The sequence below is a fragment of the Musca autumnalis genome, unplaced genomic scaffold, assembly GCF_047663935.1.
Source record: "Musca autumnalis isolate F117 unplaced genomic scaffold, ASM4766393v1 scaffold_4, whole genome shotgun sequence".
NCBI lineage: Eukaryota > Metazoa > Arthropoda > Insecta > Diptera > Muscidae > Musca > Musca autumnalis.
Genome location: NW_027411977.1, coordinates 52,417,840 through 52,432,035, shown reverse-complemented (window position 1 = coordinate 52,432,035; position 14,196 = coordinate 52,417,840). Strand labels below are relative to the sequence as shown.

The following is a 14,196-nucleotide window of genomic DNA, read 5'->3' as shown; positions in this document are numbered from 1 at the left end:
ATACTTTGAAAAATCCACGAATTATAAAAAATATTTTAAAAAATCCACGTATTATAAAAAATATTTTAAAAAATCACGAATTATAAAAAATATTTTGAAAAATCCACGAATTATCAAAAATAATTTTAGAAATCCACAATCTATAAAGAATGATTTTAAAAACTCCACATTTATTAAAAAAATATTTTAAAAAAATAAAAAAATCCACGTTTAATAAAATATATTTTATGAAAAATCCAAATATTCTCGAAAAAAAAAACAACAATAATGAAAAAATAAAAAATATTTTGAAACATTCTTCTTCTTTATTTGCTTATTCGATTTTCGTATATTAGCGATCATACAATTACATAGTTTCTATTTTTCATTAAATGTTATTTATGATTTGACTAAAGAGTTCTCTATTTCGTGATGTGTTGATAAGGTGGTCTGCGTTATTATATCCGGTCCATTGCTGTATGTTCTTGAGTCAGGTTGTTTCTTTTCTACCTCTGGAATTTCTACCTTCTATATTTGCTAGGAGAATTAATTGGAGTTGTTTATATTTGGGATTCCTCATAATGTGTCCATTTTACTCTTTCAATAGTAGAGTTATGTATTTTTAAAGATGTATCCGTCTGCGAATTCTTTCTACTAATCACCATGAACTTAGTCTTTTGGATATTAATTTGTAGCCCATATTTTTCGCTATATTCAGTGAGTCTGTTCATAAGACTTTGTAGTCCCGACATAGTATCAGCCAGAATAGTGGTGTCGTCGGCGTATCGGATGTTATTCATATATTTATTTCTGATTTTTATACCTTCTTGAATATTTAAAAATGCTTCTTGAAATATTTGTTCAGAGTATATATTGAATAGTAGTGGAGATAAGACACATCCTTGTCGAACTCGAACGAATGTTATCCAACATTATTTCTTCTGTTGTATCTCCGTTGACATCAATTTGGGCAGTTTGATGCCAGTATAAACTTTTTATGCATCTTATTTCTTTGTCTTCTATTCCAATAGACTTGATTATTTCGATCAGCTTATCGTGTTGTACCGTGTCAAAGGCTTTTTCGTAGTCGATGAAGCATATGAATACGTCCTTCTGAACTTCCCGACATTTTTGTATAAGAACTTGGATACAAAACAAAGCTTCTCGTGTGCCTTTTCCTTCCTTAAATCCAAATTCTGTATCTCCCATTGATTTCTCGCATTTTTCATATATCCTATTATGAATTATTTTAAGGAATATCTTTAATGTATGACTCATAAGGCTTATGAGTCTATAGTCACTGCATCGTTTGGCATGGCTCTTCTTCGGTATTGCTATAAACGTGGACTTCAGCCAGTCTTGTGGAAATTGTCCTGTGTCATATATATGGTTGAAAAGTTTGGTAAATAGTTGTAGATTGTTTCCATCAATGAGTTTTAATATTTCTGAAGGTATCTCGTCAGGCCCTATTGCTTTTTTGTCCCTCAAAGATTTAATGGCCCATTCTACTTCAGAATCCGTTATGCTCGTTCCAGACAATATTTGCGTGGATTGATTTTCGTAGCATGATCTTTTATCATCTGTAAAGAGCTTTTCGAAATTATTTTTTTCTCGCTAATTTCAGTCACTATTTCATTGCTCTCATTGTATAGTACAGCAGAAGTTGTTTTACGATATACACCAGCAGCTTTCTTTAATTTCTTGTGTAGGTTGTAATCATCGTGTAGGTTTCTCAATCTTTCTATTTCTTCGCACTGATTATTCAAATAAGCGGTTTTTGCAGCTCGTATGGCTGTTTGAATTTCTCTGTTGAGCTCCCATACAGTTCGTAATTTGAATTTTTGTATTTTCGGCGTTCATCGATAAGGTGTAGAATTTCATCCGTTATCCAATCCTTATTCTTTGGTTTTGTGTAGTTTCCCAGATCATGTTGAGATATGGTGTTTATGGTAGTTTTAACTCTTTCCCATATATTTTCAACATCATCAGCATTAATTGTGTTCAGTTACACATTTAAGTTACGCGTTACATTACTTTTAATGAGGGGATTTGCAAGTTTTCCAATATCAAGTTTTTTACGATGTGTTTTTTTGGATTTAGATATAATCTTTGTGCACATATTTGCCATAAGAAGATTATGATCAGAAGGAACATCTGCTCCTGGGTATGTCGAGGTCTTCGTTATAGACGTACAGTGGCGCGTATCTATGAGAATGAAATCAATTTGGTTTCTAATTGTGTTTCCTGTTCTATCTTGTGGCGATTTCCACGTGTACAGTCGTCTGGGGGGTAGGCAGAAATATGTGTTTGCTACTTTCATTCGGTGTTCTTGGCAGAATTCTATTAGTCTGTCACCTCTTTCATTTCTATTTCCCAATCCATACTGTCCACTTGTTCCTGGGACAGCGATGCTTCCTACCTTCGCGTTGAAGTCTCCCTGAACAATGGTTATTTCATGTGGTTTTGTCAGATTAAGGAGTTCACCAATTTCATTATAAAAGAGTTCTACTTCGTTGGTTTTGTCAGCTGTAGGAGCATATACTTGCAAAATATTTATATTAAGTGGCTTGGCCATTATTTTTATCATCATGGTCCTGTCAGATTTTAAAATAACACTTGTGATACATTTGGCAATATGGGCTTTGACAATTATTGCAACTCCGTTTCTATGGTTTCTGCTACAGACAAAAATTGAGAAAAGTCATCGCCCTAATATATGTATCGTACATAAATGTATTATAGATTGCAGTTTGCAATTTGGCTGATAACAGTCCAAAAAACATCTACTGCAATGGTGGGCAAATTGCGAGAGACTCATGTATTTTTTACACTTTTGTGTATGAGGCTGAGCATTTCTGCCCAACAGTGATCTACTGAACATTGTCAGGTCAATAGCAATCACTCAATTTCTTGGTATCATCACACAAAGTCTCTCTCTCTCTGTCTCCACTGCATTCACATAATTCAAATTGTAAATTGTCCTCCTTATAATGACCATAAATTAAATTTGCAATCCATTAATTTAAAGCAAAAATGGATAAAAAATCTTTGCTTGGCAAAATTTCAATGACGAAAAAAAAAATCGAATGTAGCAGCAGAAAAAAACTATCAATAATTGTTAGTATTTATACAGCCGCAACAATAATAAAAAGGTCGTTACCAGCAGCCCATAATCTCTGGACTTGCGAATTAGCGCAACAACATCATACATACAAACACATTATTATGCAGAAATCTGCATTTGAAAATTTGATATTCTTGGGGGGAGAAGGCAACATGCAGTCACAATAAAAACTTGCATTTAGCAAGATATCACGTTCAATGCTCCAGATGTTCGTTCATTAGATGTATGTATGCAGCATGTGTTCAGATAAACGGCACTTATATTAACATACTTTTTTTATTCATGCTTATCGGCATCCTAAGCTTTTGGATTATTTGAAATTTGAGAACATTTCATTTTGGAAGTTTTTTCTTTCTTCCTTTCTTTTGCATTTTGATTTAAGGGCCCAAAAGCGAATTTGTGAATTATTAAGCACCTGTTATGCTACATGATTATCGTAACAACAGCAATGGATGGACTGGAGGCTATTTGAACAAATATTTCCAATGTGATTGCAGTTTTTTTTTTTTTGCTTTTTTGAACGACCCAAAGAGTTAAGGGTTTATAGTTGAAATAATGTAAAATGGAAGAATGAAATTGGAAAATATATGAGGACATAACTTTAAGCAATTGCCGAGAATCTAAGAAAAAGTTGAAGTTAAAGGAAATTGGCAACAACAAGAACAACAGCAATTCCACTAAAACACCTTTGGTCGATTATGTGTGATTCGAAATAGATACAAATATAAGCCGTAGTAGTAAAGAATACTGAAAAGATGGACAGATTAAATGCATTTGTCCGAGACACCGTAATATTCTACAGTCTTCATCAGGGTAGTATTGTTTATAATGACATTTTTTATTAAAATAATTTTTTTTCTAAACCTCTCATCGTGTGTCTAAAAGTTTAATATATTTTATTTTATATATTTGCTTTGTAATTGAAGCCAATTTATAATATTCTGTTATTTAATTGTTTGTTGTCATTTTCTTTCTCATTACAGTACGGTCAGCGTGTCCCAACAGCAACATCACCAAGTAATACAAATTCAAGCAGCTCATCGAACACTGGATCCCAGAGTGGAACATTAAGTACTAGTCTAAGTAATACCAATACAAATACAACAACAATGGGTCCTAACAATGGTACAACACAAAATCATCAAGGCGAACAATTGTCCAAAACAAATTTATATATCCGAGGTCTACAACAAGGCACAACCGATAAAGATTTAGTTACTATGTGTGCACAGTAAGTATTTACAATATATTATTATACCCCTATATAAACTACATACATATTGCACCTGTTCACCAAAAGGGTAGGACTCAAAATTGTCTATTTTTCAGCAGACAGAAATAACTGTAATATAAGTAGTTACTTTGAATAACTTAAGACACAACACGGTGCTCCTGAAGCAACTTTAAATGGAAGGTGCTTACACCTGGGAAGCTTTTGCGGATTCTGATACTACAATGTTCATAGATGAGAAAAATCACAAAAAAAGAATCGCCGGAGCGCTTTTTTAATTAAATCGCGATTCAAGTTGACATTTTTAAGGGGTTTTTAGGTTTTCACGATTTTTCTTGAAAACCGTAAATCCTATCGAAATGGGAATAAAAAAATATTGTAGCTGTGAAAATTCTCTACCAGATTGGCCTTTATGATAATTCCATAGGTTTTACGTTTATTGAGATATAGAAGTTCAAATTGGGACAATGCATTGACTGTAAAGCTACCTTATAAAACAAGTTCATACATGGTGCGCCAAAACTGGGAAGTTTTTGCGGATTTTGAAACAGCAATGTTCATAAGTGAGAAAAATCCAGAAAGAAAAAAAAATAGCTGAGGGATTTTTAAATAAATCGCGGTCAAAATTCACATTTTTAGGTTTATTTTATTTTATTCGAAACGGGATAAAGAAAATGTTGTAGCTATGGAAATACTCTATAAGATTGGCTTTCGTAATTTTTTCCTAGGTTGTACCATTTTCGAGATATATAAGTTTAAGTTGGGAAATTGCAGTCATGACATTGTTTTATAAGGAGGCGATACAGTCAATGCATTGTCCCAATGTGAACTTCAATGTCTCAATAACAGTAAAACATGCGAAATTATAATAAAGGTCAATCAAATAGAAAATTTTCATAGCTACAACATTTTCTTTTGTCCCATTTCGACAGGACTTGCTGCCTCCAAGCAAAGTCGTGAAAAAACTAAAAAACCTCAAAAAAATGCCGACTTGAATCTCGATTTATTTAAGAAGCTCTCCGGCGTATTTTTTTTTTTTTTTTGGTTTTTGATTTTTCTCACCTATGAACATTGTAGTTTCAGAATACGCAAAAACTTCCCAGGTGTAAGCACCTTCCATTTAAAGTTGCTTTGTCGAGATATATAATTGTTGCACATACATCACAGACGGGACAAGGGAGACTTCTCTCATATCAATGAGTGCACCCTGATTAATATTAAGCTCACTGATATGGGATATGGACGAACGGCGTGTCTAAAGACACCACTTATAAAACTTCTACATAGCTGAAATACTTAGGAAATGTCGCCAACATTACTGAGGGGTGTTTTGCCACCGTTGAAAATTTGATGTTGGTTGGCCGGGGAATCGAACCCACGACTTTCAGCGTGTACGGCGGGCGTGTATACCATAGCACAACAGTGGCAACCATGATAGAAAAGAAAAACAGATCCCTCTGAAGTTGACGAATGTTCGCACTCTTTATAAAGAAGGTAGAGTTTACGCGAACAATACCAATCATTGATTTGCAACGTTTAACCGGGTAGGAACCTTTGCTGCAACAAGTGCGTTTGCTCCTCGGAACGAATGTACATTCAACATGCTCGATGAATGTCATCCATGTATCACAACGTGGTCAATTTGAATTTCTTTTTTTCTTCTTTGGTCTGGAGACAGCCAAGTGCCCTTATAAATATCGTCCATGTGATCAATTTGATTTTTTTTTTTGTTTTTTTTTTTTTTTTTTTTTTTGATCTGAAGACAGCCTTACTTACTTACTTAGCTGGCCCATTACAGAACATTTGTTCCATAGACCAAACTAAGAAAAGATCTCCAATTCTCTCTATTTGTTGCTTCGCACTCTGGAATACCGCGCCTTGTCATCTCATCATCCACTTGTTTGCACCATCTATTCTTTGGCCTGCCAATTCTGCGTGCACCGCCATGTGGCTCGAATTTATACGCCTTTTTAGCGGGTTCATCATCGCTCATTCTTATTATATGGCCTAGCCAACGCAATCGCTGCATCTCGATACGTTTAACTATATTGATGTCCTTGTATAGCACATACAGCTCGTGGTTCATACGACGTCGATATTCACCGTCAACGCAGATCGGTCCGTAGATCTTTCGAAGAATTTTTCTCTCAAACACGCCAAGCACTGCCTTATCTGCTTGCGCAAGTACCCAGGCTTCGGACCCATACATTAGTGTTTTGTAAAGCGTTATTTTTGTTTGACGAGTTGTGGCTTTGTTTTTAAAGTGCTTACTTAAGCCATAGTAGCATCTGTTGGCCAATACAATTCTTCTTTTTATTTCACAACTGATGTCGTTTGTTGTGTTTACGGCGGTGCCGAGGTATACAAAGTCTTTTTCTACCTCAAAATTATAGGAACCAACTTCAACAGTTGGTGATAGGAACCAACTCCATCAGCTTGGTCTTCTCGCCGTTTACCGCCAGACCCACTTTAGCAGATTCTTTTTCGACCTTCATAAAGGTATCGGTTACTTCTTTTACTGATCGTCCCATGATGTCTATATCATCAGCATAAGCAAGTAACATGTGGCTATTGGTGTAGATTGTGCCACTTCTTTTGACGTTTGCCTCTCGTATAACCTTTTCTAGCAGTATGTTGAAAAGGTCACACGAAAGGCTGTCTCCTTGCCTGAAACCTCTTTTGGTACAAAACTCCTCGGAGAGGTTCTTTCCTATTTTAACTGAAGATCTTGTGTCAGTTAGAGTCATTTTACAAAGCCGAATGAGCTTTGCGGGGATACCAAATTCAGACATTGCTTGGAATACCTTTGAACGTAGCGGGCTGTCGGAGGCTGCTTTATAATCGACAAAAAGGTGGTAGGTGTCGATCTGCATCTCTTGGGTCTTCTCCAGGATTTGGCGCAGGGTAAATATCTGGTCAATGGTGGACTTGCCAGGTCTAAAGCCGCATTGGTATGGTCCAATTATTTTGTTGACCATGGGCTTTAGTCGTTCACACAATATCCCTGACACTATCTTGTATGCGATAGGGAGAAGACTTATGCCCCTGTAGTTGGAGCATAAAGTCGTATCTCCTTTCTTATGGACGGGACACAGGATGCTCAGGTTCCAATCGTCGGGTACGCGCTCTTCCTGCCAGATGGAGCTAACTAGCTGATGCATACACCTTATCAGCGTGTTGCCTCCGGTTTTAAACAGCTCGGCTGGTAGGCCATCAGCTCCTGTTGCCTTATTATTCTTCAGCCGGTTTATTGCTGTCTTTACCTCATCTTGGCCGGGTGGTATACATTCAATACCGTATTCTTGGATTGGCTCTGTGGTATCTTCGTTGACTCCGCTACTATTGGATACCAACAGTTTGGAAAAATGCTCTTTCCATGTCCTTAGCACACTATCTGTATCAGTTACCAGATTACCTTGCTGGTCTCTACAGGAGGATGTGCCAGTTCCAAAGCCATCAGTTTGATGTTTCACTCTTTAGTAGAATTTTCGGACTTCATTCTGTCTCCTGTACATCTCTATTTGTTCACACTCCCTCTTTTCCATCTCTCTCTTTTTCCTGCGGAAAAGACGTTTCTCCTCTCTCCTTTTCTCCCGATACCTCTCTCGTGCGCTACGCGTTGCTACTGATTGTAAAGTAGCCCTATATGCCGCATTTTTCTCTTCGGTAGCAGCACGACACTCCTGGTCATACCATGGATTCCTTGGTGAAGGTCTCTGGTATCCAAGTACTGATTTTGCGGCTGTTTGCATGGAGTGAGCAATGTTTTGCCATTGTTCTGATATGTTATCGGGACGAGGAGTGCTTTGATTAAGCAGTTGGGCCAGTTGAGTGGAATATGCTGTGGCTATCTGTTGTGATTGCAGCTTACCGATGTCAAACTTCCGTGTTGTGTCTCTTCGCACTTTGTTTGCTACGTTTAATCTGGTACGTACCTTTGCCGCAACAAGGTAGTGGTCCGAGTCTATGTTTGCACCTCGGAACGATCGTACATCCAACACACTTGATGCATGTCTTCCATCTATAACAACGTGATCAATTTGATTTCTTGTTCTTTGATCTGGCGACAGCCAGGTGCCCTTATGAATATCGAGATGCTTAAATCTGGTACTGCTAACTACCATGTTTTTTGCAGCTGCAAAGTCTATCAGCCTCATACCATTGTCAGATGTTTCACTGTGGAGATGGAATTTCCCGACTGTTGGGCCAAAGATATTCTCCTTTCCATTGTTGGCATTAAAATCGCCTAGTATAATTTTAATGTCATAGGCTGGGCAACGGTCATATGTTTCTTCTAAGCGCTCGTAAATATATATCTTTGGTCTGTTTGTCCTTTTCTTCAGTGGGAGAATGAGCGCCAATAAAGCTCATGTTGAAGAATTCTGCTTTTATTCGAATTGTTGCAAATCTTTCGTTCACTATGGTGGAACTGGAGACCAGCTGTTTTAACTTCCGACCAGCTACAAATCTGCAACCAAACCCATGCTTTATGTCATGGCAGCTATAATACAGTGCGTCACATTTAGGTGTTGTTGTGACGCCTTAGCCAATCCATCGTATTTCCTGTATGGCAGTAATGTCGGTCTTGTACTTTTCAACTACATCTATCTATGCGTGAACAGCACCTTCTCTATAAAGAGTGCGAACATTCCAGGTGCAGATTCGCAGATCATGGTCCTTAAAACGTTTGCGGGACTTTAGAGGGGATTGTTATACCTTCCACCATAGTATTGAGGGTATAAATAAATTTGTCATTGCGCTTGTAATGCATCGAAATATTCATCGGATACCCTAAAAAGTATTTATGGTAACATGGGGCGCCTTCGCCACTGGGGCGGCTACGCCAGCGCCGATTTTCTCGCAAAATACAAACGCTAGAAAAAATCCGTTAAAGGCAAAATTGTGAGTTTAATGAAGATCTATCATCTCCCAAAAGTTGGCATTTGTGTCATAGGTATGATAGCGGACGCACGCGGTTTTGTGTTTTCAGGGTATTAGAAAAAATAATTATGGTACGTATTTTTTGCGATATCTTCTTTACCTTTTGTGATATCAAAAACACATTTTATACCATTAGAAGACAACTACTGAGGAATATAAATCCCAATAATTCGCATGAAAAAAGCAATTGCAAATGTCAATAAATTAATATTATGAAATTTGTAAGGGGTGGGGCGCATACGCCATGATGGGGTCGTGGTGGGTTAATGTTAGCAATTTGTCATGTTTAACTTAAATTCTTTCAACTATAGATATAGCTCACTATAATGTCTAGTTAAAATCAAATATTATCCTAAACGTATCTTGTTTTAGTTATATTATGATTTTTGTACCTAAATTCAAGGAACCTATTTAAATTAACCGATAGAATCGCTAAATTTTTGTGAATTTTAAAATCATTTTTGATTATCCAATAGAAAACATGTTCCTTTTTTGCATAATGTTAATATTTAAGGAAGAAGTATGGTAAATTTGTCATTATAGGTCCACGCTTTCATATAGCCCCCATTGAACGGTATCTCCTGATTTCCAGAAGGTTGTGGCCTCAATATTCCACGGAAATGGAGGAAATTTGGTATTTATTCTTCATTTGGGATTAAAAACTTTCCATATGAAATTTGTCGGTATAGGTCCACGCTTTCATATAGCCCCAATAGAACGGTACCTCCCGATTTTCGGTATGTTGAAGATTGTGACCACAATAACATAACGAAATGGCTGAAATTTGGTATTTACTCTTCATTTGGGGTATAAAACTTTCCCTATAAAATTTGCTGTTATAGGTCTACGCCGTAATATAGCCCCAATAGAACGGTACCTCCCGATTTTCGGTATTTTGAAGGTTGGGGCCTCAATATTCCCCCAAAATGGCTGAAATTTGGTATTTATTCTTCATTTGAGGTTAAAAACTGTCCATATGGAATTGGTCGGTATAGGTCCACGCCTTCATATAGCCTCCATAGAACTGTACCTCTCGATTTCCAGTATTTTGAAGGTTGTGGCCTCAATATTCCACCTAGATGGCTGAAATTTGGTATTTAGACTTCGTTTGGGGTAAAAAATTTTCCATATGAAATTTGTCGTTATAGGTCCACGCCTTCATACTGTACCTCTCGATTTCCAGTATTTTGATGGTTGTGGCTTCAATATTCCACCAATAATATAGCCCTCATAGAACGGTACCTCCCGAATTTCGGTATTTTGAAACTTGTGGTCGCAACAACCCAATGAAATGGCTGAAATTTGGCATGTAGACTGCGTTGAAGGTAAAAACCTTCCCGACTGAAATTTGTCGGTATAGGTTCACGTTTCGATATAGTCTCCATAGAACGGTACCTCCCGATTTCCGTAATTGTGAAGGTTGTGATGTCCAAATCCCACTGAAAGACTGAACAATTTCGGTATCTCCGAATTTCGGTATTTTGAATGTTTTACCGAAATTGATGAAATTTGGTATTTAGGGTATAACAACAACTCGTGGTGGAGAGTATAACAAGTTCGGCTCGTCCGAACTTAACCCCTTTCTAACATGTTTTCATTTTCTTTGTTTTTTTTCATGGTAGGATGCTTTTTAAGGGGAGGGTTTTTAGGTATATTCGGTGAAAAAAGTACTCGAACCGAAAGCCGTTTGATGATTTTTATAAAGAAAAATTGATTTTAGTTTATAATAATGGTTTTAGATAATGGTTTTAGACCCCAAGTGTGTTTGGACGAAATGTGTTTCAGACAATTTCGAGTTGATTTAGCAATGTCCGTCCGTATGTCTGTCTGGCAGGTGCGCACGATAAATCTCGAACGGATGAACCGATTCGCTTCAAATTTTGGCTTTCGTAATATTTTGTCCAAACTTAGTTTAAGTTCGAAGATGAGCTATATCGGTCCACTCCTTCCGGTACCTCCCCCACAAAAGTTCCAAAATGTTCGGAAAATTTGTGCGCATGATAACTCTTGAAGGGAAAATCGACTTGGTCCATACTTAGCACATCGTGATATTTCTACCAAACTTAGATGAGGTTCCAATATGGTCTCAATCGGTCCACGCCTTCGGGTACCTGCCTGGAAAAGTTCAGTTCAGGACCTGCTCTCGAATCGCTTTGATTTTGGTTGCAACAACTTGTATTCACTTCCTCCCATACGACGGTGCAAGTTTCATTAGGGGCAAGTCCATACTTCCTGAGAAAATGGCCGGAAAGGTGCAAAAAGCCCCTATGACACTTTGTGTAGTGGTTGGAGCGCGAGATAACTCTCGAACGGATCTGTCGATTCGGTCCAAAATTTGGCCTTCGTAATATTTTATCAAAACATAGTTTAAATTCGTAGATGGGCTATATCGGTCCACTCCTTCAGGTACCTCCCCCAAAAAACTACAAAATGTTCGGAAAATTTTTGCGCACGATAACTCTTGATGGGAGTGACCGATGTAATTTATACTTTGCACATCCTAATATATCTACAAGATATAGATCACTTTCGAATATGGACTATATTTGTCTACTCCTTCTGGTACCTCTCACACAAAATTTCGGAAAAGTCTACTTTAAGACCTTCTTTCGAATCACTTTGATTTTTGTTGAAGCGTTTTGCATTCGCTACCTTCATTACGACGGTAAAAGTGTTTTCAGGGGCAAGTCCATATTTCTTGGGAAAACAGCCCGAAAGGTGTAAAAACCCCTATGTCACCATATGTGGCGGTCGCAAAGCACGATAACTCTCGAACTGTTCAACCGATTTGGTCCAACATTTGGTCTTCGTCATATTATATCCAAACTTAGTTTCATGGGCCATATCGGTCCTCCCTAAGGGTACCTGCACTACAAAAGTTCAACATTTGTGTCTTAGTGCAGTTAATTCCTAATCCACATTTTTGTCGGCAAGTTCAAATGTCCAAAAAGGGCCACAAAATTCTGAAGAGACCTTAAATACATTCGATCTGTCCGGATGTGAAAGTTTCGCTTCACATTGGCTGAGGGTATATATCTGTCGGCAAAGTCGACTGACACTTTTTTACTTGTTATACCTTCAGCATTTATGCTAACGAGGGTATATATACTTTCATACGGGCAAAATGTGCCTCATCGAAATAATGGTTTTAGACCCCAAGTATGTTTGGACGAAATGTGTTTCAGACAATTTGGAGTTGATTTAACCATGTCCGTCCGTCTGTCTGGCTGGCTGGTGCGCACGATAACTCTGGAACGGAGCAACCGATTCGGTTCAAAATTTGGATTTCGTAATATTTTGCCCAAACTTAGTTCAAGTTCGAAGATGGGTTATAGCGGTCCACCCCTTCCGGTACCTCCCCCACAAAAGTTCGAAAATGTTCGGAAAATTTGTGCGCACGATAACTCTTGAAGGGATTAACCGATTTGGTCCACAATTTGTACATCGTGAAAGTTCTACCAGACTTAGATGAAGTTTAAATATGGACTCAATCGGTCCACTCGTTCGGGTACCTCTTACACAAAATTTCGGAAAAGTTCAGATTAGGACCTGCTCTCGAATCGCTTTGATTTTTGTTGTAGCAACATAAGGGGCAAGTCCATACTTCCTGAGACCCCCTATGACACCGTGTGTAGTGGTTGGAGCGCAAGATAAATCTCCAACGGATCTGCCCATTCGGTCCAAAATTTAGCCTTCGTAATATTTTGTCCAAACATAGTTTAAGTTCGAAGATAAACCATGTCGGTCCACTCCTTCAGGTACCTCCCTCACAAAATTTCAAAAATCTTCGGAAAAATATACGCACGACTGATGTAATCCATACTCTGCACATCCTAATATATCTACCAGATATAGATCAGGTTCGAATATGGACTATATTTGTGCATATTTATGGACTATATTTGGGTACCTCCCACACAAAATTTCGGATAAGTTCACTTTAAGACGTGCTCTCGAATCACTTAGATTTTTGTTGAAGCGATTTGCATTCGCACGATGGTAAAAGTTTTTTCAGGAGTAGGTCCATATTTCTTGGGAAAACATCCCGAAAGGTGTAAAAAGCCCTATGTCACCATATGTGGCTCTCGAACTGTTCTACCGATTTGGTGCAACATTTGGTCTTCGTCATATTTTATCCAAACTTAGTTTCATGGGGCAATACCGGTCCCCAACTTCCGGTACTTCTCCCCAATATTTAAAAAACGTCACTAAAATGTTAGGACGATATCACTTAAATGGTGCAACCAATTTGGTCCAAACTTTAGATCTCCTAATATTTTGTCAAAATTTAGTTTAACTTCTAAAATGGCCCATATCGGTCCTCCCTAAGGGTACCTTTCCCATAAAAGTTCAACATTTGTGTTAATTCCTAATCCACATTTTTGTCGGCAAGTTCAAATGTTGAAAAAGGGCCACAAAATTCTGAAGAGACGCTAAATACATTCTATCTGTCCGTAGATGAAAGTTTCAATTCACATTGGCTGAGGGTATACCTTTGTCGGCAAAGCCGACTGACACTTTTTTACTTGTTTGATCAAACATTTATATGTAGACTAGACTGACCCAAAAAAAAAAATTGATTGGAACTCCCTCTAATGTTGTCTATTTGACCCAAAACCCCTATACAGTACCGGATTATGACTTATTGAGGTATTCAATCTAGCGGGGTTAAAATGCAAAAGAAATAGCTTCAAGGACAAACAGCTCATACGAATTATCGATAATTTCGATTTATCGAGGTTCTAATGTATATGAAATTTTATGGCGATCGGTTAAGGTTAACCCGTGCCACCTGCGCGTTTTTGTTTCCATAAAAGCTGCATTTATGGTCCAATCTAAGAAAAAATTTTACCAGCTCATTGTTGTGGGGAATCCTACAAAAATTGAGGAAAATCCAATCGGATTTTGATGCAATCGGTGC

General features: G+C 37.6%; 1 protein-coding gene across 3 annotated transcripts in view; it reads left to right on the top strand.

The window, feature by feature from the left end:
• Positions 1 to 14,196, top strand: part of shep (RNA binding motif single stranded interacting protein alan shepard) — a 1,233,958-nt gene that overhangs the window by 1,126,832 nt on the left and 92,930 nt on the right. For all 3 annotated transcript variants that reach the window (XM_073985862.1, XM_073985863.1, XM_073985864.1), the window contains one exon: positions 4,087 to 4,334. In XM_073985862.1, the coding sequence (XP_073841963.1) occupies positions 4,087 to 4,334 (248 nt within the window). The remainder of the gene's footprint in view (positions 1 to 4,086; positions 4,335 to 14,196) is intronic.